The sequence below is a fragment of the Nansenia antarctica genome (genome assembly GCF_963989245.1).
Source record: "Nansenia antarctica genome assembly, chromosome: 3".
NCBI lineage: Eukaryota > Metazoa > Chordata > Actinopteri > Argentiniformes > Microstomatidae > Nansenia > Nansenia antarctica.
Genome location: NC_137688.1, coordinates 2708633 through 2735438, shown reverse-complemented (window position 1 = coordinate 2735438; position 26806 = coordinate 2708633). Strand labels below are relative to the sequence as shown.

Below are 26806 nucleotides of genomic sequence, written 5' to 3'. Positions count from 1 at the left end.
CTGGATGCAAACAGCACATATAAAAAAGCACAGATAAAAGAAAATGGTCTATCTTTGTGAACAAACAATGTGTATATATATATATATATATATATATATATATATATATATATATATATATATATTGGATTGATTGTGCTCTAATACTGAACAGAAAAGTGGTATAATTGAGTAAGTCTTATTATGGTACATTCTACCAGTAATCATTCAAATGTAATCTCCGTCCTAAATGAGTCCAGATGACAATCCTCCGCTTCAACATTATCCAGTTAGCCAGCGCCATGTCATTGTCTGGCCAACGGTTTTGGTTTATGTTTGAACAGACGTGCCTCCCAGGTTCCCCAGAATGCACTGCAGGATATGTTTTGGAATGAACATTGAAAAACAACAAACAAAACACATTCCCACCCAAAACCACGAAGCATGAGAACAATATTATTGTTTTGTCTGCAGTCTGCAGTCTGCATTTGTTGCAGTGTCTTCAATATAAGACCCCTACATACCTCAGTATCTATGGTGATGATGATGTCATTATGTGTATCGGCTCAATTTGATAATTGAGAACATGGCGATGGTTGTTTTTAAACCTATTACATAGTTATAACTGTGTTATTCTGCATTAGTTGAACATTAGGAGCATTGTATCATTCCAAGCAATGGAGGTAAAGTGCATGTTTTACATTTGTGACACGTTCTAGTCTTTTGGTCCTCATGTCGGCAACCAATCAAAATGTTCAGACTTTTCTTTTGAAACACGGAACTCAACGTTGTTGAGAATCACAACGCAAACTCGCTAGTCAAGCCAAAATACTGCATAGCAATGAATTGGGTGAGTAATCCCCACTGCTACCTAGTTAACTAGAACACTACTTTACATTGTTAGCAGGCTCACAAAACAATATGTATTAGTTGACTAGCGAAGTGTCATCGATTTTCAACAACACAGAAATGTATTCACATTTTTCGAAAGCAAAGTCCCAATATGAGGACCAAAGCATTACTCTGTGTCACATTTGTCCTGAAAAAAGCTGTAAAACAGACAAACTCACCAGACACCAGACACATTTCTTCACATGCCTCCAAGGTGTGGAAGTTGTTTGTGTTGCCTTTGCAACCCCCATACACGAAGGCCTGGCAGCGTCCTGTGTCGATGTCAAAGTAGAACCTCTCCTTCGCTGCCTTGCAGGGCCCTTCGTCCTTCTTGAGGGCGCATGACTCATGGAAAATGAAGCGTTCGGGCTGAACTCCATCTGCAGCTAGAGGAAGAAAACCAAAGTTAGTATTCTGCTGTGCACGGAATTCCTCTCAATGTTGGGGGGATCATTTAGTTGTTTGTCTCATGGTAATACCTAGCAAAATGGACTCTTCAGCTGGGGTAGTGGTGGTCTAGTGGATAGTGAGTTGGACTTGTGATCGGAAGGTTGTGAGTTCAAATCCCGCCTGAAACCACACCACTACTAGTGTGCCCTTGAGTAAGGCACTTAGCCCTCAGTTACTCCAGGGGGAATGTCCCTGTAATTCGTAATTGTAAATCGCTTTGGATTAAAAGCGTCTGCTAAATGGCAAAATTATAATTATTATTAGCTGAGGTTGACTCCCAGTTAACACTGTGTAGACACCGACTAAACCCAGTGTACGCAAAGCTGACGAACAGCTGATCACAAAGCCCGAACGACGCCATCCTGGCGATGTAAACACGCAGAACTTACTGTGCTGTAACATAATCACCTCATTACAATTAATTAATTGCACAAATGAAGCAGGTTAAACCACAGCCCTGTGGGCACAGCAGTGCCTCAGTTTTGACCTTCTAAGGGAGAAAACAATGAACGTAAGAATGATCTTGGTTAGTATTATGAGGCAATGAGGTCGGTGTTCGGCAGAGAAATTCATGAATCATGTTTGCTACGCGTCTTCAAACGTACATTGTTAATTGTTATAAGGATTGACATTTTGCGTCTAAATAATTTAAATAATTCAGTTGGAACAACTCTAGATCAGGGGTGTCAAACATGCAGCCTGCGGGTCAGCACACCAGCTGGCCCAATCAGGCCCATGGTGATTTTCATAACAAAAAAGGAAAAGGAAAACGATAGATCCAAACGGGAATATAGCAATTAAATGTGCAATATGTAGCTTTTTCCCCTTGAAAATGTCACTATATATATATATATATGTTACGGTACATGTGGGAAGACGGTACATGTGGGAAAACTAGGGTTAGGGTTAGGTGCTACGTCGACTTGATACATGCTGGCATGTCTAACCCTAACCCTAATCCTAACCCTAACCCTAACCCTAACCTTAACCGTAGCACCCTAGCACCTAACCCTAACCCTAGTTTTCCCACATGTACCGTATTCCCACATGTACCGTAACATATATACTAAATAAGCATGCGGAGTCATGACTGGATGATGGATTGGCAGCTTGTGACAGTGTGTGCGCCCGCCGAGACCCTGCCCGTCTGCATGAATTTGTTTTTTCACAACGTTCCTGTCTCTGGGCATATACATATACTGTATATAATGTATATTGTATACATACAGTGGGCCAGTAGTTCAGGCCGACATCGCAGTGGTGGTCTACTTCAATGCCGCTGCTGCAATAGACACAAGATATGAAGTACTGCCGACCATTGACTGCAAGTAGGGAAGGGCTGACCCTTTGCCACCCGGTAGGCGAGCACCTGGGTCTGGATTCTGATGTGGGCAGCTACCGGGATCCAGTAAAGGGTGTGAAGGAGGGGAGGTGATATGGGAGAACTTGGGGAGATTGAAAACCAGAGGGGCAGCAGCGTTCTGGATGAGCTACAGAGGTCTGATGGTGGAGACGGGGAGCCCGGCCAGGAGTGCGTTGCAGTAGTCAAGGCGGGAGATGACAAGTGTCTGGACCAAGGGGTTGTGCTTCTATTCTTGTGAGGAATGGACGTGTCCTTCTGACGTTGTGGAGGAAGAATCTACAGGTGCTTGCTGTCGCTGTGATGTTCACCGCATAGGATAGCGGTGGTTGTCAAGGACCACCCCAGGATCCTTGGCTGTCTGGAAGAAGGTCAAACTGGAGGTCTCTACAGTGATGGAGAAGTCTTGAAGAGGACAGGCTTTCCCTGGGAGGAAGAGCAGCTCAGTCTTGTTAAGGCTGAGCTTGAGGTGGTGGGCTGACATCTAAGTTGAAATGTCTCCAAGACACGCAGAGACACGTGTTACCACCTATGAGTCAGAGGGGGGGAAAGAGAGAAAGAGTTGATTGTCATCTGCATAGCTGTGGCAGGAGAAACCATGGGAGGAAATAAAGGGAGAACAGTAAGGGCCCCAGGACGGAGGGTTGTTCTGAAGGAGATAGTGGGACAGCAGACGGGTCAAGAGTTGATTTCTTGAGATGAGGCTTGATAGATCCTGTGGATAGACAGGAATTGATCATTTACATTTACATTTTTGGCATTTAGCCTTTTAGACGCATATTAGCATATTTAGACGTCTTATTCCAAAGCGCCTTACAATCGATACATTTGACTAAGCAAGTGAATCATCAATTCACCAGTCGTAGCAGGGAGAGTAATCTAGCTCAGGCCAGGGGCCATTGGCAATCATCATGATATTTATTTTAGACACAGGAGAAACAGTACATGGGGGGGGGAAGCAGGTGTCTCAGGAGGCACAGTGCTGGGGGGTAGTAGATGTCTCAAGAGGAGCAGTTAAGGTGTGTTCATGGTGTAATCATGATGGTAAGGAACGGAAGGAGGACTTTGGAAATGTATTGGAGAAAGGGGGAGGAGATAGGAGCGAGATGGGTGGTGGTGGCCTGCTTGGATGTGACCGGTGTTGGTGAGAGGTTGAGAGAAATTGCTGCTAATGTCATCAAACTTCTTTTCAAAGTAGGTGACAAAGTCACAGGGTTTCAGACAGCCAAAAATGATGAAAACGATTACATTACAAAGACCCACCCCCCTCAGTTTACAAATAAGTGCAGAGGTAGGACTATTGCCCAGAAATTAGAGTTCCAGATTCCATCTTTAATATATAGGCCTACATATTGGGGTGACACAATATTTACCCGCCATACAATTTCATTGTTTTCCGGGTCAGTCTTCAGCATTTTAGTTTTGACTGCCAAATGAAACAATCCCTGCCGTATGGCGCCTACCCGCCCACCAGCATAACAGATCAGCAGTCTTAACATATCGTGACGTTAGAATGATAAGGTTCTATCTCCGTCTTGGGTAGTTCAGAGATATTGAGCGTCAAGGTTTTTACATCCCATTATGTTCTGTGAGATGGAACCTTTGTATTTTATGAATTACTAACTCAAAAATGTCAACATTTAAAAAATAACACCACACAGGCATTAATAAACACCTAATGGATCAGATTATGTACAAAAACTCAATTTTGACAAAAATGGAGATAGAACCTTATAATTCTAAACTCACGATATACCCTCTCCCTGCCAGGCTCCCGGGAATGAGACATCAGAAAGGCCCTCAGGATTATTAGGGACCCCAGCCACCTCAATCAGAAACTGTTCAAGCTGTTGCCGTCGCGGAAACGGTACCGAAGCCGTGGGGCTAAAACCCAGAGGGTTACTAACAAACAGCTGTTTCCCCCAAGCAATCAGGCTCCTGGTGAAATACACCAGATGGGCACAAGGGACTGCCATCCCCCAGCCATCCCCACACCCACTGCGGACATGAACATAATAGCAGCAGTACGGCTGCGGCACACTACTGGATTACTCGTGTACCGATTGGCCTGATTCACTGCCATGTTGTGTTGTGTTGTGTTGCGTTTTGTGTCACCTTGCTCTGCACAGGATTTGTGCACTATTGAGGCCACTGTGAAATTACCACTTTACCAAAAGGCCAAAGGAATGAGAGCACTGGTGGTGGAGCATTCCGATCTCCTACCTCTACCATGGATACAAGTCTGGCTCATACCGGAGGGTCCCTTGAACACGAAACCATTACTCTCCGCAAACTCAAACCCCTGGCTTGTGGAATTTGCTTTTTTCTGGAGATTAAATGTTTTCTGCATGGCCCCTGATATTTACTTATTTACATTCCTCTGTCCAGGCAGATAAGCAGCAAGAGAATCAACCATCCCTGGGGAAATTACACAGCGGACAGACAGGCTATTCCACATAGCTGCTTTAGTGCAGTGAGGCCCCTCTTTGGGTATGTAAACAGCTCTTATTGCTTGGCCTAAACTTCAATAATGAGAAGTTAGGACACAATATTACCATCCCTCAAATTGACTACGTAAAACCATTTTCACTTCTATACAAAGTATGAAAAGAAAAGAAGCTGAGAAGAAGGTTCTGGCTCAATTGGTCCAGAAAGTTTCTTTTAAATGGACATGAGAAAAACTGGGACATGGCTTCCCAAGGAGAAGAGAGAAAACAGGATGCTCATATTGATTCATGTTCCTTCTGCTGAGGCCAAGAGAAGTACAAAAGCCAGTATGTTCTTTTTCTTAACTCTTGTCTCAGATCCAGCCCCACTAATATTGAGGCCATCCAAAAACTACACTTAACCACACACAACAGTATCATCTCTACTCCCACAAACAACAGTATCATCTCTACTCCCACGACGCATTGACACAAGCTCGGTGGATGCCAAACAATAGATCCCCAAAATATGCAGAGCTTGGCACACGCTGTACAGCCACATTTCGGACGCTTAAAATGTCCACTGGCAGCTGTAGCCTACTTCCAGAGGGCCTAGTGCGCCGGTTCTGCTTCACCAACATTGAGACTCTACACACCTCAATTTGGCTAAGATTCAAGATTGCTTTATTGTCAGAAATTCTCCTTCGACAGGCAGAAGTGCAGCTCAAGAATACAGTTCCAGTTCACATACATTAATACATACAATAAGAACAGACAGACATAGCAGTGTCTATAAAATGTAGTGCCTATTTAAAAAGTCCAGTCATTTAAAAAAGTATAATAAAAAACAGTGTTATGGTTTAAAAGGTAAAATGTTGTGGTTTAAAAAGAAAAACAATGCGCTTTCTATTTTAAAATGTTCAGGGGCGGTGGTTGCAGTAGGGATGAATTATTTTTTTGTATGTGTTTTTTTCCGGGCCAGTGGAATTCTGTATCTAGAATTCTGTAATGGGCTCAACACTGTTGACTCTTACTCAACACTGTCTTGCTGTGCCAAGCTGGAAATCTAACGCAGAATACGGGCAGGCTGCTCCGAGCAGAGCCTCAGTCCAGGCTTGTTCAGATTAAATGTCAGGGATAGGTACCCGTTTGCACTGTTGATTTTATTGACAAGGCGAAAAAACCCTGACATTTAGGTAATTGTCAGGCTTGAGAAGTGAACATCGTTCAATAGCGCGTGGGCAGACAATATTATAATCCCGTAACATGACGATTAGGTTGAAGACAAATTGTGTGTCATCCAGTAGCCGTCCGTGTATGGGGAAACCAATGTGTTCAAAGTCCAAGTGAGTCAACGATATCTGTTAGTAACTCGTACAACAATGGTTTGTTTACGTAAGTGAATGGGACTTAAGGTTTTCACTCATGTCTTGGGGCAGGGAGGCATTGGGTGTGATCATTCTAACAGAGTAAAAGGACACACATCATCCCCGGCTGTGCAAATAAATCATAAAAAAAACTGGCAGTGGATGATGACTCATTGCCAAGTCTGAGGGCCGTGCTCCAACTTGACTCATAGTTCCAATTAAGTCTGTTAATCAAGTCAGTAGATCAGCCAAGGCAGCGGGGGCATGGTCATTCACACTGAGATACTCAGAGAGAAAGAGAAAGTCTATGAGAGAGAGAAAAGGGGGAGGAAGGGTTGTGTAGAGAAAGAGAAAGTCTGTGAGAGACAGAAAACGGGCGAGGTGACAGGAAGAGAGAGAGAGAGAGACAAGGAGAGATAGTGAGCAAAAGTCACAACGAGAGAGAGAGAGAAAGAGGAGAGCTGGCAATGGGAGTCTCCTGAGAAAGTACCAACTTCCATCTAGGCAAGGCTTCAGTATACCAGTATCAATACGCTCAATGAGAGAGCCAGGAGAAACAGTATGTCTGATAGAACACGTCCATGTGTGTGTTGACAAAACAGCCGACAGAGATGTGAGAACTACGATGATTTCATAACCGTGGAGATCTCATAAGTGTTGGAGAAAGGGACTTTATCTCAATGGTGGTTGGTGAGATCAAAAGCTGCCTCAAGCACTTTCCAAACTACTCTTGAAACCAGATCAAACGAGTCTCTGGGTGAATATGGCACCGTTGCGTATGACACATGAAGTAAGACGTTGCTGCTTTCATCCAGATGATGTGTATGAAACCAAAACAATGTGGTCAGGTTTCATTATACATGGTGGTGACCATAACACTATAATCTTCAAGCCTCAAAGAAAAAGCAAACCTGAGAGAGATTTACTTAATAAACGTCAAGGTATTACTCGACTCTTTTTACTCTGGGCATGCATCCGGAATAAAGCTGTTTTGAAAAATGTTGTTATGGAAATATATATTACGCCATGGTGAGATCTGACCAAGCATTATGATTGGCCAAGCCAAGCCATGCATACATAATGATACAGCACGACAAAACCTTGATACTGTTCTATTTGAATGATCACTGCACACTTTTCTAATTTCCCTGAACACCCTATGCACAACCCTAATTAATATTCTGAGAGTATGTTTTCTCCAAGATAGTAATTTATATCTTGCATGACAGGATACAAGTTGATTTTAATGCCAGACAACCTAGGTGGTTGTAACTTTATGTCAATACAGCATAGAGTTAGGGTTAGGGTTAGTTAGAGTATAGTAGGTTAGTTAGAGTATAGTAGGTTAGTTAGAGTATAGTACATGTGCCATTTAGTAAGGCGCTTTGCTCCAGGGGCGCCGACTATGGCTGACCCTGTGCCTAGACCTGTGGCGCAGGAGGTAGAGTCGCTGTCTAATGATCACAAGGTCGGCAGATCGGCGGTTCGAGCCCCGGCGGGCCACATGTCGAAGTGTCCTTGGGCAAGACACTGAACCCCAAATTGCTCCCAGTGAGCGGGGCCGGCCGGCGCCTTGCATGGCAGCTTGCCGCCGTTGGTGTGTGAATGTGTGTGTGTGAATGGGTGAATGAGAGGCCGTTGTAAAGTGCTTTGGAGCAGCAAAAAAGGCGCTACATAAGTGCAGTGCATTTACCATAGAGTGTTATCCTCTTTTGTTTTCGACCTGATCTGCTGGAACGGTTCTAATCTTCTAGAATGAGCTGCATGCATTTTTAATCAGTGCTCAGACAGCCTCTAACGATGTTTAGGGGATGCAACTGCTCCAGTAATTGCCGCCCATTGTCAATGTTGTTACTGACTTAACTTTCATCACTGGTCGTCTTCGCTGCAAGTCTAGGGGTGGGCATCGACGATCGATAATTGATCGATAAGGATCTTGGTCGATCACAAAATAAAACATTTGGTCGATCACAAAAAAAAAACCTCTGATGCTTTTGCTCTCCAGGCTCTGGCACATCATACATCTCTCTGCTTGTCTGTTGCTTTGGCCTCCTTCACCAGACCTGGTGGCTCGTTCACCCACATTGACTCCTGCCCTCTCTATTGCCTTCTCACTCTGATATCCCAGATGAGCCCTTTCCTGGTTTTCACCTGGTTTTGAAAGTTAACTAACAACACCGTGTTTGAGAGAGTCTGCCAGTTTGCAAGTCCGGCTGTCAACAAACCAATCAATCCACCGCTGCCAGTTAGAGACTATCTTCTATCTTTTCTGAAGGGCGAGGAACAGTAGCATGGATGGCCATGACATGGCTGGTGATGAGAACCAGCGAATCACAGAAAGGAACTAGTCGCCCTGCATGAAATATCAATATGTAGCATTAAACAGAACACTGGCAGGTCATAACATTAATATTAATTGTTAATAATAATAACAAAAACAGCAGCAACAACAACAACAATAATAATAATAATAATTATTATTATTAATATAACATAATATTAGACCTCCAGTAAAAAAAAATAATATATATATATATATTTGTTTAATCATTTGTCACCTGTGTCATAATTGCATTCAATGATGCAGATGAAAAGATTAAAAAAGGAGATGTTTGTCAAAGAAGATGTGTTTCAATACAGGACTTACAGTATCAACAATGAAGATCTCTGAGTGCCTTGATATAGCCCCAGATTTCAGTTTATAACCTTCTAAACCACATAACCAATACCTAACTAAATATTGTATAACTCTAATTTGTACAATTTACCACATTTGTAAGTATAGATTCGTACCCAAATGTGCATTAAGAAAGTGTGGTGGAGATACAGTAAGGCATCAAAACATTTACTCAGTGTGTCTATTCAGTGTGTCTATTCAGTATCTATTCAGTGTGTCTATTCAGTATGTTTACTCAGTGTGTCTATTCAGTGTCTATTCAGTGTCTATTCAGTGTCTATTCAGTATCTATTCAGTATCTATTCAGTATCTATTCAGTATCTATTCAGTATCTATTCAGTGTCTATTCAGTATCTATTCAGTATCTATTCAGTATCTATTCAGTGTCTATTCAGTATCTATTCAGTATCTATTCAGTGTATCTATTCAGTATCTATTCAGTATCTATTCAGTATCTATTCAGTATCTATTCAGTATCTATTCAGTATCTATTCAGTATCTATTCAGTGTCTATTCAGTATCTATTCAGTATCTATTCAGTATCTATTCAGTATCTATTCAGTATCTATTCAGTGTCTATTCAGTGTCTATTCAGTATCTATTCAGTATCTATTCAGTATCTATTCAGTATCTATTCAGTATCTATTCAGTGTATCTATTCAGTGTATCTATTCAGTGTATCTATTCAGTGTCTATTCAGTATCTATTCAATATCTATTCAGTGTCTATTCAGTATCTATTCAGTGTCTATTCAGTATCTATTCAGTATCTATTCAGTATCTATTCAGTGTCTATTCAGTATCTATTCAGTGTATCTATTCAGTATCTATTCAGTATCTATTCAGTATCTATTCAGTATCTATTCAGTATCTATTCAGTATCTATTCAGTGTCTATTCAGTGTCTATTCAGTGTGTCTATTCAGTGTGTCTATTCCGTATCTATTCAGTATCTATTCAGTATCTATTCAGTGTCTATTCAGTATCTATTCAGTGTATCTATTCAGTATCTATTCAGTATCTATTCAGTATCTATTCAGTATCTATTCAGTATCTATTCAGTGTGTCTATTCAGTGTATCTATTCAGTATCTATTCAGTATCTATTCAGTATCTATTCAGTATCTATTCAGTGTCTATTCAGTATCTATTCAGTATCTATTCAGTATCTATTCAGTGTGTCTATTCAGTGTCTATTCAGTGTCTATTCAGTATCTATTCAGTGTCTCTATTCAGTATATATTCAGTGTGTCTATTCAGTGTGTCTATTCGCATAAACCATACATTGAATAGAGCAACCTCAGCTACTCACACACCACAGCGTTACATGTTTGCCTTATTTAAATGTAGAGCCAGTAAGGTATGAGCCTAAACCAAAATGATAAGGCATCAGTGTGTCAGAAAAGCTGCCTGTCAATCATGTAGCCCTCCTGGCTGTCAATTACATTGGAACACTCAGCGGCCCTGGCGGAATGAAGACAAGTCGCTCCCTTATCGCCCAACACCCCTACCAAACACAGGTATGAAATCTCTCCACCTGTACTGCAGAAAACATGCTTTCATTGAAATGCATGATGGTTGATTGTGCATGGTGGGTTTGTAGGTCGTCGGACCACATTGACTTATAACATTTTACTGGACTTTTATTGGAAGTAACACGCTTTGACCCCTAAATGGTAAATGGACTACACTTATATAGCGCCTTTTTTGCTGCTCCAAAGCACTTTACAACAGCCTCTCACCCATTCACACACACATTCACACACCAATGGCGGCAAGCTGCCATGCAAGGAGCTGGCCCACTCAATGGGAGCAATTTTGGGGTTCAGTGTCTTGCCCAAGGACACTTCAACATGTGGCCAGCCAGGGCTCGAACCGCTGATCTGCCAACCTTGTGATCATTAGACGGCGACTCTACCTCCTGCGCCACAGCCGCCCCTAAGCAGTATTATGATGGGAACAATGCTTCCCCTAGCTGCTGTTGTTGTTTTTAATTATGTTCTCTTGTTTGAAAGACTGGGTTTTATAAGCCATGGGCTTGAAATTAAACTGATTAATTTGAGAAACTTATTACATCCATTCTTGGTTATCTATTTTATTTTACACATAGCTAGCTAGCAGCTACCCTCGTCTGAAAATGTAGTGAATGAATGTTCCAAATTATCTGCGGATTGCCTGGGGCTCCTATGCTCTGAGTTTGTACAGCGTTGACGACCAGAAGAATAGTCTTCTCTATAATATTACCAGTGGAAACTTTTGCAGGCATTGGAGGACATATTATGCCAATGCCATCCATGGGTTATTTACATGATTGTCACAGAGAAGCATGACAGTTTGGACATAATAGTGGTGTGCCCATAACCAACCATTAAATGTCACAACACTCCTGTCCTGTTTGTTTTGAATGCCTCCAGGAGCCCGGCAGATACGGCAAATGATCAGTTACCCACTACCATGGATAGGAAGATAGATTTCTGGTTTATCAGGCATGAATTAATGTTAGGGCATACATCGTTATCCTGGCAAAGGATGGCACACGACTTTCAGCAATGTCATTATGGTGATCTGCCTACCTTTCACATACATACTGTATAGTCCTCTATGCTAAAGGAAGCCATAGTTTAGTTGTGACGATGTAGCCCATGGGGCAAGCAGGCCATAAGACCAGCGGTTCTTAAACTTTTTGTCTGGCCACTCCCCAAAAAATATTGGTCAAGGCCCAATCCCAATATACCCCTACCACTAAGCCCCACCGCTAACATTACAACATTGTTTTAAGGCTGATTTGGGCTTGCAGTTCCCCATTTTGACATATATTCATGTCACATTTCCCCCCTCTGATGGCATACGGCGCCCTAAATGTAACTAAAGTCCATCAGTGAAGTTGTTGCACTTGTTACCGCTCCTCTAATATCAGTGCAGACTGGCAGGGTAGGAGCACAAGTTAGCCAAGCTAGCCTACAGGGAAACCCTACTCTGTCATGAAGTGCCCTGGTAATGAAGCGTTGTTGTGTTTTATTTGATGACCTGTTTGATGGACTGATATTGTGAAACGTATAAGTTGTGAACAAATCTCGAGCATCTATGATTTTCTATGATACTACTGATGACGTATCAGGGTCTTGAAGGGATGTCCCACTTTATAGGGGAAGATTTCAACTGCTACCTCTTGTAACTCGAGGGGCAAGTCGAAAAAGAGGGGTAGGGGTAAAAATAATACATGGGATTGGATCCAAGTCTCGCGACCCCCTTCTTTCCCAACCCATTGATTTGACAGCATACTGTCATGGCTAACCTCCCTCAAGTGTTAAAAAAGGGTTTATTATTCACAACAAGTAGTGCAATGCGAAAAAAAACATATCGTCACCTTCTTATTTTCCAGACTTTGCTCCTTGGGGAAATATCGATGGAGATTGTCAAGGAGACCTCGGAGGTGAGCGGTAATCGTGCAACACTTTGTCTGAGAGAGTCAGGATATTGCTGCTGGGGCCCTGTAGTGACGAGTTCAGTGTCTTTAGCTTGTCAAATATGCGTGCCATGTACGCAAGACTCGGCATCCATTTCAGGTCAGTGAGGTGGTGCGCTAGAGGGGAAAGTCTGAGAGGAGGATACTCGCGTCATCCCGCATCTCAAACAGGCGTGTAAGGACTGTGTATAGGGGGATTAACTGTAGCGACCAGGATCAGAGAGTCCTGAATATAGTCCAATATTGACAGCCATGAAATGAGAAAGTGAATAGAATTTCATAACTGGTCCAATTTGCCTCGCTTTAGCTCCATGAAGTACGGAAGGGATTGTTATTAAAAGTGCTGCCGTTCCTTACATTGCAATTTGGTGCTCCCCTATGGCAAACTCAACCCAGAAGTGTATACACACACACACCCACACACACACACTCACACACAGTTGTTCTAATTACGGATACTGTCCCCATAGACATTCAATGTAATACAATACAATATAGCGTGCTCTCGTCCGAACAAAGTTCTTCACACACTTCCTATCAGTTGCTTTTGGAAAAGGGTTGATTTATAAAGGGTTGATTGTTGTCTCTTTTAGACACACCAGGCCCGTCACTATGGGCGGGCCTCAGGGGGCCAGGCCCCCCCACAGACGTGCTGGTGCCCCCCCAACTGGCAGCCAGATATATAAAAAAAAAAAAAAAAATTATGTTAAATGAAGACATTAAAATTGAGAAACAATAGTGTGTTTTTCATTTTGTTGGACGGGATTCTAGTGACAACCAATCATTTGAAAGTTGAAAGTTGAAAGTTGCACGTTACGCACGCTGCTGCTCTCGCCATTTCAGTTGTGTGAGGCGAGCACTGAGCAGTTGAGTGAAATCTGCGCTTTTTGATGGATAAAGCTTTTTGAATAAAGATGGATATAAGAAAGTGGATTACCGGTAAATCCTCGAAAGGTGCAGCTGCACCCAACCCCGATGGACATACGTAGCACCAGCATTAGCGACTGTGGGCAGCCTGACACTAGCACCCCGACGGCTACCACTAGTGAGGTAAGTCCTACTAGCCCAACTGTTAGGGCTAGGGCTACTACTAGCCTTGCTAGCCCCCCGATGAAAGTTTTGTTACTTTTCGAGCCACCAAACAGACTGCTACAAAGCGAGAACATGGACCTGTTCACTGCGGTTACTCTTGTGAACAGTGCATCTGAATGCATAAAATCACTGCGCACAGAGGATGAGTTTACTGCGCTCTAGGACCTCTGCTCTCCTCCAGCCTCAGCCACTGACGAGGCTGGTCCCAGCTGTCCAACTAAGAGAAGACGCACAATTAACAAGAGCTTTGGTGCATTTGTAGTTGAAGGAACGGTTGGACAGTCACAGAGGGACACTGGCGAAAAGACAGAGTTCCTGGGAGTGTTTTACAGTGTTATTGATGCTGTGCAAGGAGAGATGGATGCGCGTTTTGGAGAGCGCAGCTGCAAGCTCATTGGTGCGCTGGCTGCTTTAAACCCAGAGGCCGAGGATTTCATGGATCCATCGAAGGTCACTCCTCTCCTAAGATTAGCTCGAACTGAAGTGGTTGAATCTGAATATGCTGTGGCTCGTGGTGGGTTCCTGGTAAAGAAGATGGAGGACACCTCGTTTCCCCCCAAAGATGGACAATGGACAATAGCCAATATTCTCAGTATACATTCCACTCAGCACTCCAGGCCATGCCAACTGTCATCCAAGCTTATACACTCGCCCTAACTTTGGGAGCGTCTACCGCGACTTGTGAAAACTCTTTTTCAACACTTAAAAATGTTTTCTCTGAGCATCGGCGCAGCATGTTGCACAAGCGCAAGGCTCAACTGATTCAGCTTGCCTTCGAAAAGGACCTCACCCACAAGTTCAAGGATGAGTGGAAGGACTTACTGATGAGGAGATTCAGCACTGAAAAACGCCTCCTCCTTCTTTTCTGAGCCGGGTGTGTGTGTGTGTGTGTGTGTGTGTCCGTGTGAGCACACGCCGTGGTGATGTTTTGCTAGTTGTATTCTCGACAGCTTTTTCAACTGGAGAGATGAGCTGTTTGCACGGTTATGCTATATTTAATGTGCTTTGTGTATAACGTGTTCAATGATGAGGATCTGGCTGATCCTATTTGCTGTAGATGGGTGGTTTTAATGTGATGATCACACGATCGGTCGGTCATACTGTATCCCTTTTGGAAGTGCACTGATTGCGTGCCAGTCTCCTAATTTTTGTTACGTAGGCTATCCCTGGCATTTATTTAATTCTTGTTCTTGTACGTGTGCCGGGTTGGTGCCAATTATTGACCTGTGCGCATTGTAATGCACAACTTGGCCTCTCCACGCTATAAAGTAACTTGCATTCAAATAATTTTAGCTTAGGCCTACTCGGGTCGACAAGGCCTTGTAATAAACCAGCTTCGCCTGTGTTTATTGTTATGTTATTTGCTGCATTCTGATAATTTTAGGTCTAGTCTTCATCGGTAGGCTACGTGTCCAATTTAGCCTCTGCAACCTACTATGCATGTCAGTGTTGCATGACGAATACCATAGCATATTGGATTATATAAAATAGTTAATAATAATTGTGCCCCCCCATGCAGTTCATTGGCCCACCCTAAGACTGGGCCCTGGTGACGGGTCTGAGACACACAGGCAAAACAACCTCTAACATGTTTTCCCTATGAGCCATGTCTATCTTTCAAACGCCTGCGTGTGCTTCTTCTCTATGACCATGGTTTCCTCATCAACTGATGACAGACTTTCCAATTCGGGGGAAGGGTGAGAGACAACTGCATCTGGGACAGTGAAACGATGAAGGTGTTGGCCTAAATGTGACAGCAGCTGGTCAAACTGGGAACAAGTCGGCAGCCGATTTAATGTTCCGAATTTCAGCGTTGTTGAAAATCAACGACACATTCGCTAGTCAACTAACACAGCTTGGTGTGTGAGCCTGCTAACAATGTGAAGTAGTGTTATAGTTAACTAGGTAGTAGTGGGGATTACTCACCGAATACATTGCATTGCAATGTTTTGGCTTGACTAACGAGTGTGTGTATGAGTGTGTATATAATAGTGTGTATATGAGTGTGTATATAATAGTGTGTGTATATGAACAATGTTGAAATTCATTTACATTTTTCAGAATAAAGGTCAGAGCATTTTGATTGGTTTCTTTCTTTCTTCTTCTATCACTATTCTATCTATTCTATCTATTCTATCTTCTATCACGACGACTGCCAACGGCTCCTGGCCTGAGCTGGATCACTCTTCCTGTTAGAACTGGTGAACCGATGATTCACTTGCTTAGTCAAATGTATCGATTGTAAGTCGCTTTGGAACAAGGCGTCTGCTAAATGCCCAAAAATGTGATGTAATGTAAACGGGTTGGCGACTTGTTCCCAGTTCCACCAGCCACTGTCACAAATAGGCTTTGACAGCAGGGGGTAGGAGGAGCTACAATCAGTCACTCGCTCGCCTCGCCTGGCGTCGTCATTAGAAGGATTGGAAGATTAAAAGAAAGAAGAGACGGGCAGTATCACACTAATACAGCTGGAACCTCAAAAGAAACGAAACACGTCGCTCTAAAGCTCTAAAGCTTTAAACTAACCGCAAAATAACACTCTTGTGCTTTTCTCAACCCTTGCCCCAGGCAGCGCCCACGCACTATTATAAGGAAGAAACACAGCATTACCTCAGAACAACTAATCACTCTTTTATGGCTTACTTTTTCACTGCCTTTCATTTGAGCAAGTACCAACTCAGGTCTATCATCTGGTTCTTACCACACCTTTTGTACATTCTGGTGCTATCAGCTGTTCTGCATGAGAGCTTGTGAGAGCACACTGTTGCACAACACCTTGTTGTGAGTTTCTCCCTTACCTCTCGTGGTGTGTTACGCAAGAGTTCTGATGTGTTTTAGCTAGAGTCTAACAGATACAGTATATCGGAGCACCAGTATTATCGTCTGATATTGGCCTTTTTATAGAAATATCGGTATCGGCACATACATGTATTCCTCCGACACTGCACCAAAGATGTGCGTCAGCTTCACATTTCTAAATCATACAAAATCAGTGTAATTGGGGTTTTCCAGACCAAAGTATGTACTTATATGGATTTTGGGGAATTAATAAACATTACGTTAGCTCTTTGGACTGTAGTCAATTAGCCTAGTTGCTAAAAGGATGTTGACTAAACAAGAACGTTTTTGGCATAAGGAGTCACATAGTAAGATATTCTATACAATGTATTTCAACAGTTAGCATGGCCAGCTTGTGTCCATGACATTCAGAATGCACGGCACAGGTTTGTCCACTCTGGTAAAGACAGAAGAACAACTTGGGAAGGCGGAAGGCTGAATAAACCATTACTGGTCCCGTGATGTGGCAACCAAGCAGTGTGTTTTAAGAATGCTTTTCACAGTGCATTTATGTACAAGTTATTTTTTCTGAGTGGGGCAACCCCACTCATATTTTTCATTTTATTAGACAGATATAGTGAAGACAGACAGGAAAGTAAGGAGAAGAAGGAGGTCATGTCAGCAGGGCATAATGTGTGCATTGTAGACCGCGGTGCTAGACCACTGGACCACACCAGGCCACAATGTGTACAATGTTTCAATTGGCATAATAAGTAACAGTGCACATAAAATGAATATATTTGCTCTATTGCCTTTATTTATCAAAGGAATGTTGTTGCCTTATCAGCATTAAGAGCAGCTTTTTGCCATTGTTTTCTTATGAAACACAGGGAATGTTGTAATGTAACAGGGAATGTAGGAATATGCAGGTAGCCTAGAGGTTAGAGAGGCAGGTAGCCTAGAGGTTAGAGAGGCAGGTAGCCTAGAGGTTAGAGAGGCAGGTAGCCTAGAGGTTAGAGAGGCAGGTAGCCTAGAGCTTAGAGTGGCCGCAGGAGGAGGCCGAATGTGAGCTGGTGACTGGAGGGTGTGCTGGCATCGTATCTACCATTGCCGTTGTGCCCTTGAGCAAGGTACTTAATCCCTAATAGCTCCAGGGGTGCTGCTGACGATGGCCGACCCTGAGCCGAGAGCAAAAGATACATGTTGTACTCTGTGCAACGACAACAGTGGATCTAATCTTAAATCTAAAAAGGAATTCTGTCATTTGGACCCAAAGATCCAGTATCGGCCGGGCTCTAGTTTTATCTCATCAGAGAATCACCTTCACTTGCCAGAATGTCAGGCTGAAAGTGTCTGAGAACAGGCATGCATCTGAGCGCACGTCGCAATCCCCGCATCTTTCTAGCTTCTGACCTGGATCTGGTGTGGTTGTTTTGTTTTGTTTTCCTCTTATCACAGCTCTCAAGCTTCGGCTTGCTCGTCTCTGCAGCATGTCAGTGACATTCTGACAGCGGAAATGTACCACATAGCCTACTGTAAACTTACTGCAGCACTTGATTCAAAATGAGCTTAGTAAGTAAGTAAGTAAAGCTTTATTTATATAGCGCCTTTCGTACATGAAATGCAACTCAAAGCGCTTTGAGCACAACAGATTGTGATTCCATTACACCACATATGCACAGTGCACACTTAACTTCAAAAACACTTCTCATAGATAAATATGTACACGATTTGAAGTAACCTCCACTTAATGTTGTATCACAGCTGTAAGTACATGTAAGTACTATATTTGCACTGCAATTACACTGTGCCCACTGTATACCTAAACACATGGTGTTAGCATAAATACTACAACAGCAGCGTTTTGGCTGCAGCCGGTGTCTGTGTCTCTCTAGGTTGTGTTGTCAAGCAGGCTCAATGTTCTCCGTGTATAAGCTTGGACAGCCTGACAGGCTCAATGTTCTCCGTGTATAAGCTGGGACAGCCTGACAGGCTCAATGTTCTCCGTGTATAAGCTTGGACAGCCTGACAGGCTCAATGTTCTCCGTGTATAAGCTGGGACAGCCTGACAGGCTCAATGTTCTCCGTGTATAAGCTTGGACAGCCTGACAGGCTCAATGTTCTCCGTGTATAAGCTTGGACAGCCTGACAGGCTCAATGTTCTCCGTGTATAAGCTGGGACAGCCTGACAGGCTCAATGTTCTCCGTGTATAAGCTTGGACAGCCTGACAGGCTCAATGTTCTCCGTGTATAAGCTGGGACAGCCTGACAGGCTCAATGTTCTCCGTGTATAAGCTTGGACAGCCTGACAGGCTCAATGTTCTCCGTGTATAAGCTTGGACAGCCTGACAGTCGGGAGCTGTGACTGTCGAGCAGTTCACCTCCGTGCCTGGTGTTTAGAAATCGTCAAGTGTTTGGTGTTGTGATTCGCAGTCTGTGTTTTGAGAGAGGCACTAGCAGTGTTTAGAACACTGTCAGGCATAGTTCATAGTTCATAGTTCATAGTTCATAGTTCACATTCGATTCTCAATTCACACCACCGAAGTCGGACCAGGCAGGCTGATTACTATAGGCTCTACCAATATTGCTTGCCTTGCTACCACAATTTCAATAGATACAACTGGGCATATTGTGCCTACATGCTCGATTGTTATTATTATGTAATATAGGTGTCTTGTAATCCCATATGAGATGGGCCGTGTTGTTGACTTCGGTGGTGTGAATTGAGAATCGAATGTTGTCGTGCGACAATATCGCATCGCACGCCGTGTGCATTGTCTCTAAGAATATACACAATCTTCCGTTGCTTGAGGAGTCAACTTTTAACAGCTAAAATGGCAAGTTTCTGTTACGGCACACCCATTTTATTTTACGAGGCCAATGATGGGAGAAACAAATCATTGATGACCTGAATGGCTACTGCAATCTTTTCACACTCAATATTTCCTTGAAAATGTTCAGACTTTGGTGACATATCTTTTACTCAACACAATAAAACACATACCGTGAGCTTAGAATTATAAGGTTCTATCTCCGTCTAGGGTAGTTCAGAGACATTGAGCGTCAACGTTTTTACATTCCATTATGTTTTGTGAGATGGAACCTTTGTATTTTATTAATTACTAACAAAAAAAAAATCAACATTATAAAAATGACACCACACAGGCATTAATAATGTTTGTAAAAAAAAAACTCAATTCTGACAAAAATGGAGACCTTAGAACCTTATAATTCTAACGTCACGATTACTGTAAATTACCAGTGTCTCCAGCCATATCTCTCATGGATTCAGTATCATGTAAAGAAAACATGGCTTCCTGAAAAAGAAATGCCTTAAAATAAAAGCACTGGGCCTCTCAGCAGTGAGTCATCTGTGAGTCACACGGGAAGTCCCCGCATGCTTATCTGCTGGGAGATGACTGGTGGAAACCTCATCAGGTCTCACAGACATAATACACTCCCCAAACCCTTCCAGGACAAGGAACAATATATCAACTCCTGAGTCATGGATCGAGGCATGACGAATGGTGCAATACTGAATAGTTAAACATACTTTAAATCTGCAACAGACATCATATAGGCCTAACTCTGGAGCATTATTCAATGCAAAGGCAATTAAATGTTTCATTATCACCTTTCCTTTCACCAGAAATGCATCCTATTTGTATCAATCATGCAAGAAACGCAAACCAATTTCTTTTTTTTTTTTCTTTCTTTTTTTTATGTTACAAAGGAACAGTGTTTGTTTTAGTGGCTCCAGCTAACAAAAGGTATTTGGTGTCATTTAATTAAGTGGAGCTTTGCCACGGCTAGTCAGGGTATGATGGAAAGAATGAGCATGCACTGAGTGAGCATTGCCTCTCCAGATTTAGAAACTGCAAGCTTGACGTACACCGATTTCTCCAAGTGACAGAGCACAGGACATTGATTAACCTAGGGACGAAGCTCCAGCAAGTACATTTGTCATCTCCGTGCTGTTTCACGCGTTAATGTGCAGGGCTTCATGCCAGCGCCGAGCTGGTCTGGGAGTGGGGAACCGACACGACACACTTCATGTGTTCAAAAGATGATACAGATCGGTCTCAATAAGAGGCGGATGTCTAGACGAGCCCACGGAAATGTAAGAACTACGTTATTACAATGTTATTACAATGTTCTATTGTATACTAGATATGTCTTCTTCTTCATACTCTCCATGACAAGCACTGTTTTGAAAGCTATAGTCTATAACTGAGGAGCATCATGGGAAATTCATGGGAGATTTGACCAATAGACAAAGTATATTCCTACAGGGTTCCCACACCTTCTGAAACATCAAATTCAAGCACCTTTCAAGGACTTTCAAGACTAAATTCCCTCAAATTCAAGGACCCAACACGGCATAGTTTGAGGCAGACCTAGATGAGTATTTATATAATAGGAACTATCCGCTCACAGACAACAATTAAAAAGAGAGGCTTGAATGTGTGAACACTAGATGGTCTCTTGCCTTCTCTACCACAGCACAGCAAAACAATTTCATGTTGTGAAGTATGTGTAAAGTTAAGCAATACAGAGACTTATTTACTAGTTGACGAGCTAAGTAAAAAGAAATTGAGAGAGAGGGGACTTCAAGCACTTTCAATGACCATGTCTATTTTCAAAAACCTTTAAGACTTTTTTTTCTCAAATTCACAAACTTTCAAGGATTTCAAGGACCCGTGGGAGCGTTGTTCCTATCACAAATGTCTGATAATGATCTCTTGCACAACAGACATGTTATTTTTTCACATAATGGTTATAGCAGAGCTCAGACAAGACTGTCAGTGTCTTGCATATGTTTTGTGTGGACCCCAGGATCATAATACATCAAATAAAATAAAATAAAATCAAGTGAGCAGATTTAGTCTGGATTGCAAACAGGATAAATAGTTTGAGGGGGTTTGGGCCCTTTTCAGGGTCTGAGCACCTGCCCTCTATAAGTCTGTGCACATGTCTGTTGGTGTGTTTGTAATATGTTGTATATGACCCTTGATTCAGGGGGAAAAAATAACAAATTGCAAGAATCTCATTGAAACATGCAATTGTATTAAAACAAGCAACGGAAATACTATCATCCTTTTAGAAGTCTTGAGGGAGGTAACAAGTCTGCCATTGTGCCGGAAGGATGTTTAAATGTTCAAGGTAGTGAGCCAAAGCAACAGATTTCATTATGTTGCCACATGCGCAAACTAGGTACCACTGCATTAATATTTAAATGTGCAAACACAATCTATTTTTTAAAATGCTGTCATTAAAATATTTATGACAATAACAATCTTGTTTGATTCAATAACGCAATAAATAAATCAGCCTACTATCACATGAAAAACATAGCAAGAATGAGAGGTTTCATGTCCAAACAAGACCGTGAAAAACTCATCCATGCATTTGTTTCGAGTAGACTTGATTACTGTAATGGTCTACTAACAGACCTATCTAAAGGGGCTGTTCGCAAATTGCAGCTCATCCAAAACGCCGCTGCTAGGGTCCTAACAAAAACAAAGAAATATGAACACATTACACCAATCTTGAGATCTCTACATTGGCTACCAGTCTCTCAGAGAATTCAATGTACTAATTACATAATACATACATAATCAAAAAATGGTCTTGGACCAAAATACATCAGACCTCCTCTCACCCCATATTCCAGCAAGGCCCCTAAGGTCAGCTGTGACCAACCTCCTAAACATTCCATGAGTGAAAACAAAACACGGTGCAGCAGCTTTCAGTCACTCTGCCGTGTGCTCCTGGAACAAACTCCCTGAAGAACTCAAACAGGCCCAAACTCTAAATATATTTAAAACTAGATACAAATGTTTTATCTTATCTCATCTATTTTTATTACTTTTATTTTCTTACATATTCTCCTTTTGTTGTATTTTTGTTATGCTCTAGGTAAAGCACTTTGTATTGCCTCTGTTGTATGAAATGTGCTACAATAAACTTGCCTTGCCTTGCCATCTTATCTTGTATCTCTGATAGAAGGGCATAAGACACCTTCCTGAACTAGCAGAAATGATAGGAGTTCAAATTGAAAAGAGCCGATAAGCCTGTGTATTGATTGGTATAGGTAAGCAGGTCTGAAGCGTTTGCAGCAGAAGGCTTACTGCCAGAAAAGAGCCCAGGGACACACTGCAGCTCATTTACCTCCAGGTGGGATTCACTGTCAAGTGAATTGGACGCTGTCTCATTAGAAATGTTAGGACTAAACGTTATCCAATTGCTGAAAACATTTCACACATCAATTGTTACGGTACAACCCTGAGAACTGCGCTATCCTTTGAAGCACATCTACAAACTAATTCACAACAGTTAAACAACTTGAGGTGAACTCCTTGCTACTGAAGTTAATTAAAAATGGTCACACACTAAGGGATTTTCCTTAGCTTGAAGTTTCAATAATGGTAGAACACATCGAAAACTGAGTGACACACAACTTCATGAGTGAGATGTCAAATAAAAGCTGAGAATCTCTAGAAAGAAGAAGAAATGCGTCACTGTCCCATTACTTACACAAGGCATGGTATATACTCAAATGTATTTGTATGAGCAACCCTAGTAACCCTAGTAACCCTAGTAACCATGCATGACCGCTTTTTCTGACCATTCAACTACCACGTCTGTTACTTTGTTTACATAAAGGGCTGTGAGAACGCAAGTCAGAGAAATAATTTATGCAACAATGTTGCAAACTCATCCACTTGCTCCGGGTCCTGATTCGGACCTTCATGTGAGAACATGACCGGAGAAACCTGTCATCCTGTTCTGTCTGATGTACTGGAGCCGTAGCCAAGCACCACCGACAAACAATGTTTGTGTACACATCAGTTTACTACTTTGTATGCATAGTCCCCCTATTTTACGGTATCCAAAAGTAATGGGACGATTGTCTAGTATTTATTCGAGTCTGTCAACAAAGAGGTGTCACTGAAAGATCCTGATCATAATTGACTAAAATAGTTTAATTCTTGGGTAATATTTTAAATGACACAAGTGCGATGGTTAAACTCTTGAGACATAAAAGTTCTTAAAGAACCAATGTATATCATTAACTGTCCTTGGCTGCGTTCGTACATTTGCTCTGGAAATCTGATCAGCACTCATCATGTACTGCCTCTTGTCTAATCAAATGACTTGGTCCATTTATGACGTTGGACCCAGTGTGCGCTCCGGAGCTCTCAGAGCGGATTTACGAACGCAGTCCTTGTATGTCAGTTTGTGTTGTGTGTGGGCGTGGCCTGTCATCAGTTCCACCTGTTGGTTCTGCACACCTGAGGATCATTGACTTCATCACCTTCCTCTATAGGAACCCTCCCTCCTCTTCATCACCTCTATATGAACCCTCCCTCCTCTTCATCACCTCTATATGACCCCTCCCTCCTCTTCATCACCTCTATATGACCCCTCCCTCCTCTTCATCACCTCTATATGAACCCTCCCTCCTCTTCATCACCTCTATATGAACCCTCCCTCCTCTTCATCACCTCTATATGACCCCTCCCTCCTCTTCATCACCACTATATGAACCCTCCCTCCTCTTCATCACCTCTATATGAACCCTCCCTCCTCTTCATCACCTCTATAGGAACCCTCCCTCCTCTTCATCACCTCCCTCTATATGAACCCTCCCTCCTCTTCATCACCTCTATATGACCCCTCCCTCCTCTTCATCACCTCTATATGACCCCTCCCTCCTCTTCATCACCTCTATATGACCCCTCCCTCCTCTTCATCACCACTATATGAACCCTGCCTCCTCTTCATCACCTCTATATGAACCCTCCCTCCTCTTCATCACCTCTATAGGAACCCTCCCTCCTCTTCATCACCTCCCTCTATATGAACCCTCCCACCTCTTCATCACCTCTATATGACCCCTCCCTCCTCTTCATCACCTCCCTCTATATGACCCCTCCCTCCTCTTCATCATCTCTATATGAACCTTCCCTCCTCTTCATCACCTCTATATGACCCCTCCCTCCTCTTCATCACCTCTATATGAACCCTCCCTCCTCTTCATCACCTCTATATGACCCCTCCCTCCTCTTCATCACCTCCCTCTATATGAACCCTCCCTCCTCTTCATCACCTCTATATGAACCCTCCCTCCTCTTCATCACCTCCCTCTATATGAACCCTCCCTCCTCTTCATCACCTCTATAGGAACCCTCCCTCCTCTTCATCACCTCTATATGACCCCTCCCTCCTCTTCATCACCTCTATATGAACCCTCCCTCCTCTTCATCACCTCTATATGACCCCTCCCTCCTCTTCATCACCTCTATATGAACCCTCCCTCCTCTTCATCACCTCCCTCTATATGACCCCTCCCTCCTCTTCATCACCTCTATAGGAACCCTCCCTCCTCTTCATCACCTCTATATGACCCCTCCCTCCTCTTCATCACCTCTATATGACCCCTCCCTCCTCTTCATCACCTCTATATGAACCCTCCCTCCTCTTCATCACCTCTATATGACCCCTCCCTCCTCTTCATCACCTCTATATGAACCCTCCCTCCTCTTCATCACCTCCCTCTATATGACACTCCCTCCAGGCTAGGTGTGCCCTACCTACCCTACCTATCCTACCTACCCTACCTACCCTACCTACCCTACATGCCTAGCCTGCCCTGTGTGCCCTACCTATGCTACCTATGCTACGTGCCTTACCTATGCTACCTACCCTGCCTGCCCCTCTTACCACCCTCCCCCTCCTGCCTGCTTCCCCGTTCCTCCGTCTATCCCTCATTAGAGCCTCTTGCATTGATACAACGTGTTTGACTCTGTGTTCTGCACCTGGCTCATTAGCAAATCATTACCAGCAGGACCCGACCATGACGGACCCCGCAGTCACAGTGACTCATCCAGCCTCTTAATCACCAAGGCGCCTTTCTGGGCCAAACATTCTAGAACCCTCGATGTTCTCCGCCGAGCCACACAGAAATATCATCAGACAGACACTGTGACATCACTGTCCGTGACATCCTAATCCACACAGTGAGTAATTGATTCCTATGCAAATCAGAGACCCTATAAAAACAAAGACATGAATCCCAAAATCACATCAACTATTATCCTTCCATTGACTTATTGAGTGATTTGTCATCGAGTGAAATGACATTTTTTACATTTAAGCTCATTTTAAGAGTGCCATAGGAAAGGGTCTGAATACTTATGTAGCCTACATGAGGTATTTCAATTTTAATCAATTACAATTACAAAAAGGTGCTTTCATTTTGTCATTCTGCGGTATTGGGTGTGGATTGATGGCAAATTATATTTAATTTAATCCATTTTAAATTGAGTTTAACACAACAAAATGTGGAAAAAGTCAAGGGGTCTGAATACTTTCTGAAGGCACTGTATGAGTGTTTACTACATGTATGCCAAACTGCTGCTATGCCCGGCACACAGAAAAAGCTTAAGTCACAAGTGTTTTTCATTTATACTATCAGTGCATAGTTGGTGTTTCGTGTGCTCAAATAATGGTTTGTGTGTACTGTATTGACGCAAAACCACACGTTTTTGAGTTGTTTTTGAGTTTGGAGAATTTGGCAATACTTGTTTGCATGAGATGTATAATGTTTTGCTAGTTTGGTGTAAGGTTGTGTGGTTAGTGTGTAGAGTTTTGCAAAAATAGCCTAGATAGTTTCAATGATAGTGCCTAAGCGATCAGATTATTTTTTTCATTATCCCCACTCACGCCGAAGACCTGCCCTCAGCCTGTACGCTAACTAAAACTTTTCTGAACTAAATGACCAACTTGGGGCCATGAGTCTGTCGTCAAGACTAAGACACAGCACTCGAGTTGAGGGGGGATGAGGGGGGATTTTGCCTGAAATAAAAACAGTCAAAATCATCCCCCTTCTAAAACTGTCGTCCCCCCTTTCCATTCCTTATGTCATTTTCTCAATGAACGTTGTATTAAAAAAAGAATTTTGCACTAATTGTCCTCTGCATTTGACCCTAACTATGTAAGAGCAGTGGTGCCATGGTAGCCCGGGGACCGACTCCAATTCTGAGGTGCCTTGGTCAAGAGCAATGACAGGAGTATCTGACACCTCACCTAACATCCATAACATGCATGTCGTTTTAGGAGTATAATAACCCTCTGTTATCAGCTGTCATCAGCACAAATAATTGTCCCCATATGCTAAAATCCACCCCCCCCCCTGATTTTCTTTTTACAACTTGAGTACTGCTAATACACACTGGTGCCTGGACCTAGCTTTACCTACACTGAGTCATCTAGACCATCATGTACCTGCCTTCCACCTCAAACACCCTTCACCGGGTG

General features: G+C 42.8%; 1 protein-coding gene across 1 annotated transcript in view; it reads right to left on the bottom strand.

The window, feature by feature from the left end:
• Positions 1 to 26806, bottom strand: part of tfpia (tissue factor pathway inhibitor a) — a 174293-nt gene that overhangs the window by 145131 nt on the left and 2356 nt on the right. Inside the window, exon 2 of the mRNA XM_080526286.1 lies at positions 1050 to 1256. Coding sequence (XP_080382412.1) covers positions 1050 to 1256 — 207 coding nt within the window. The remainder of the gene's footprint in view (positions 1 to 1049; positions 1257 to 26806) is intronic.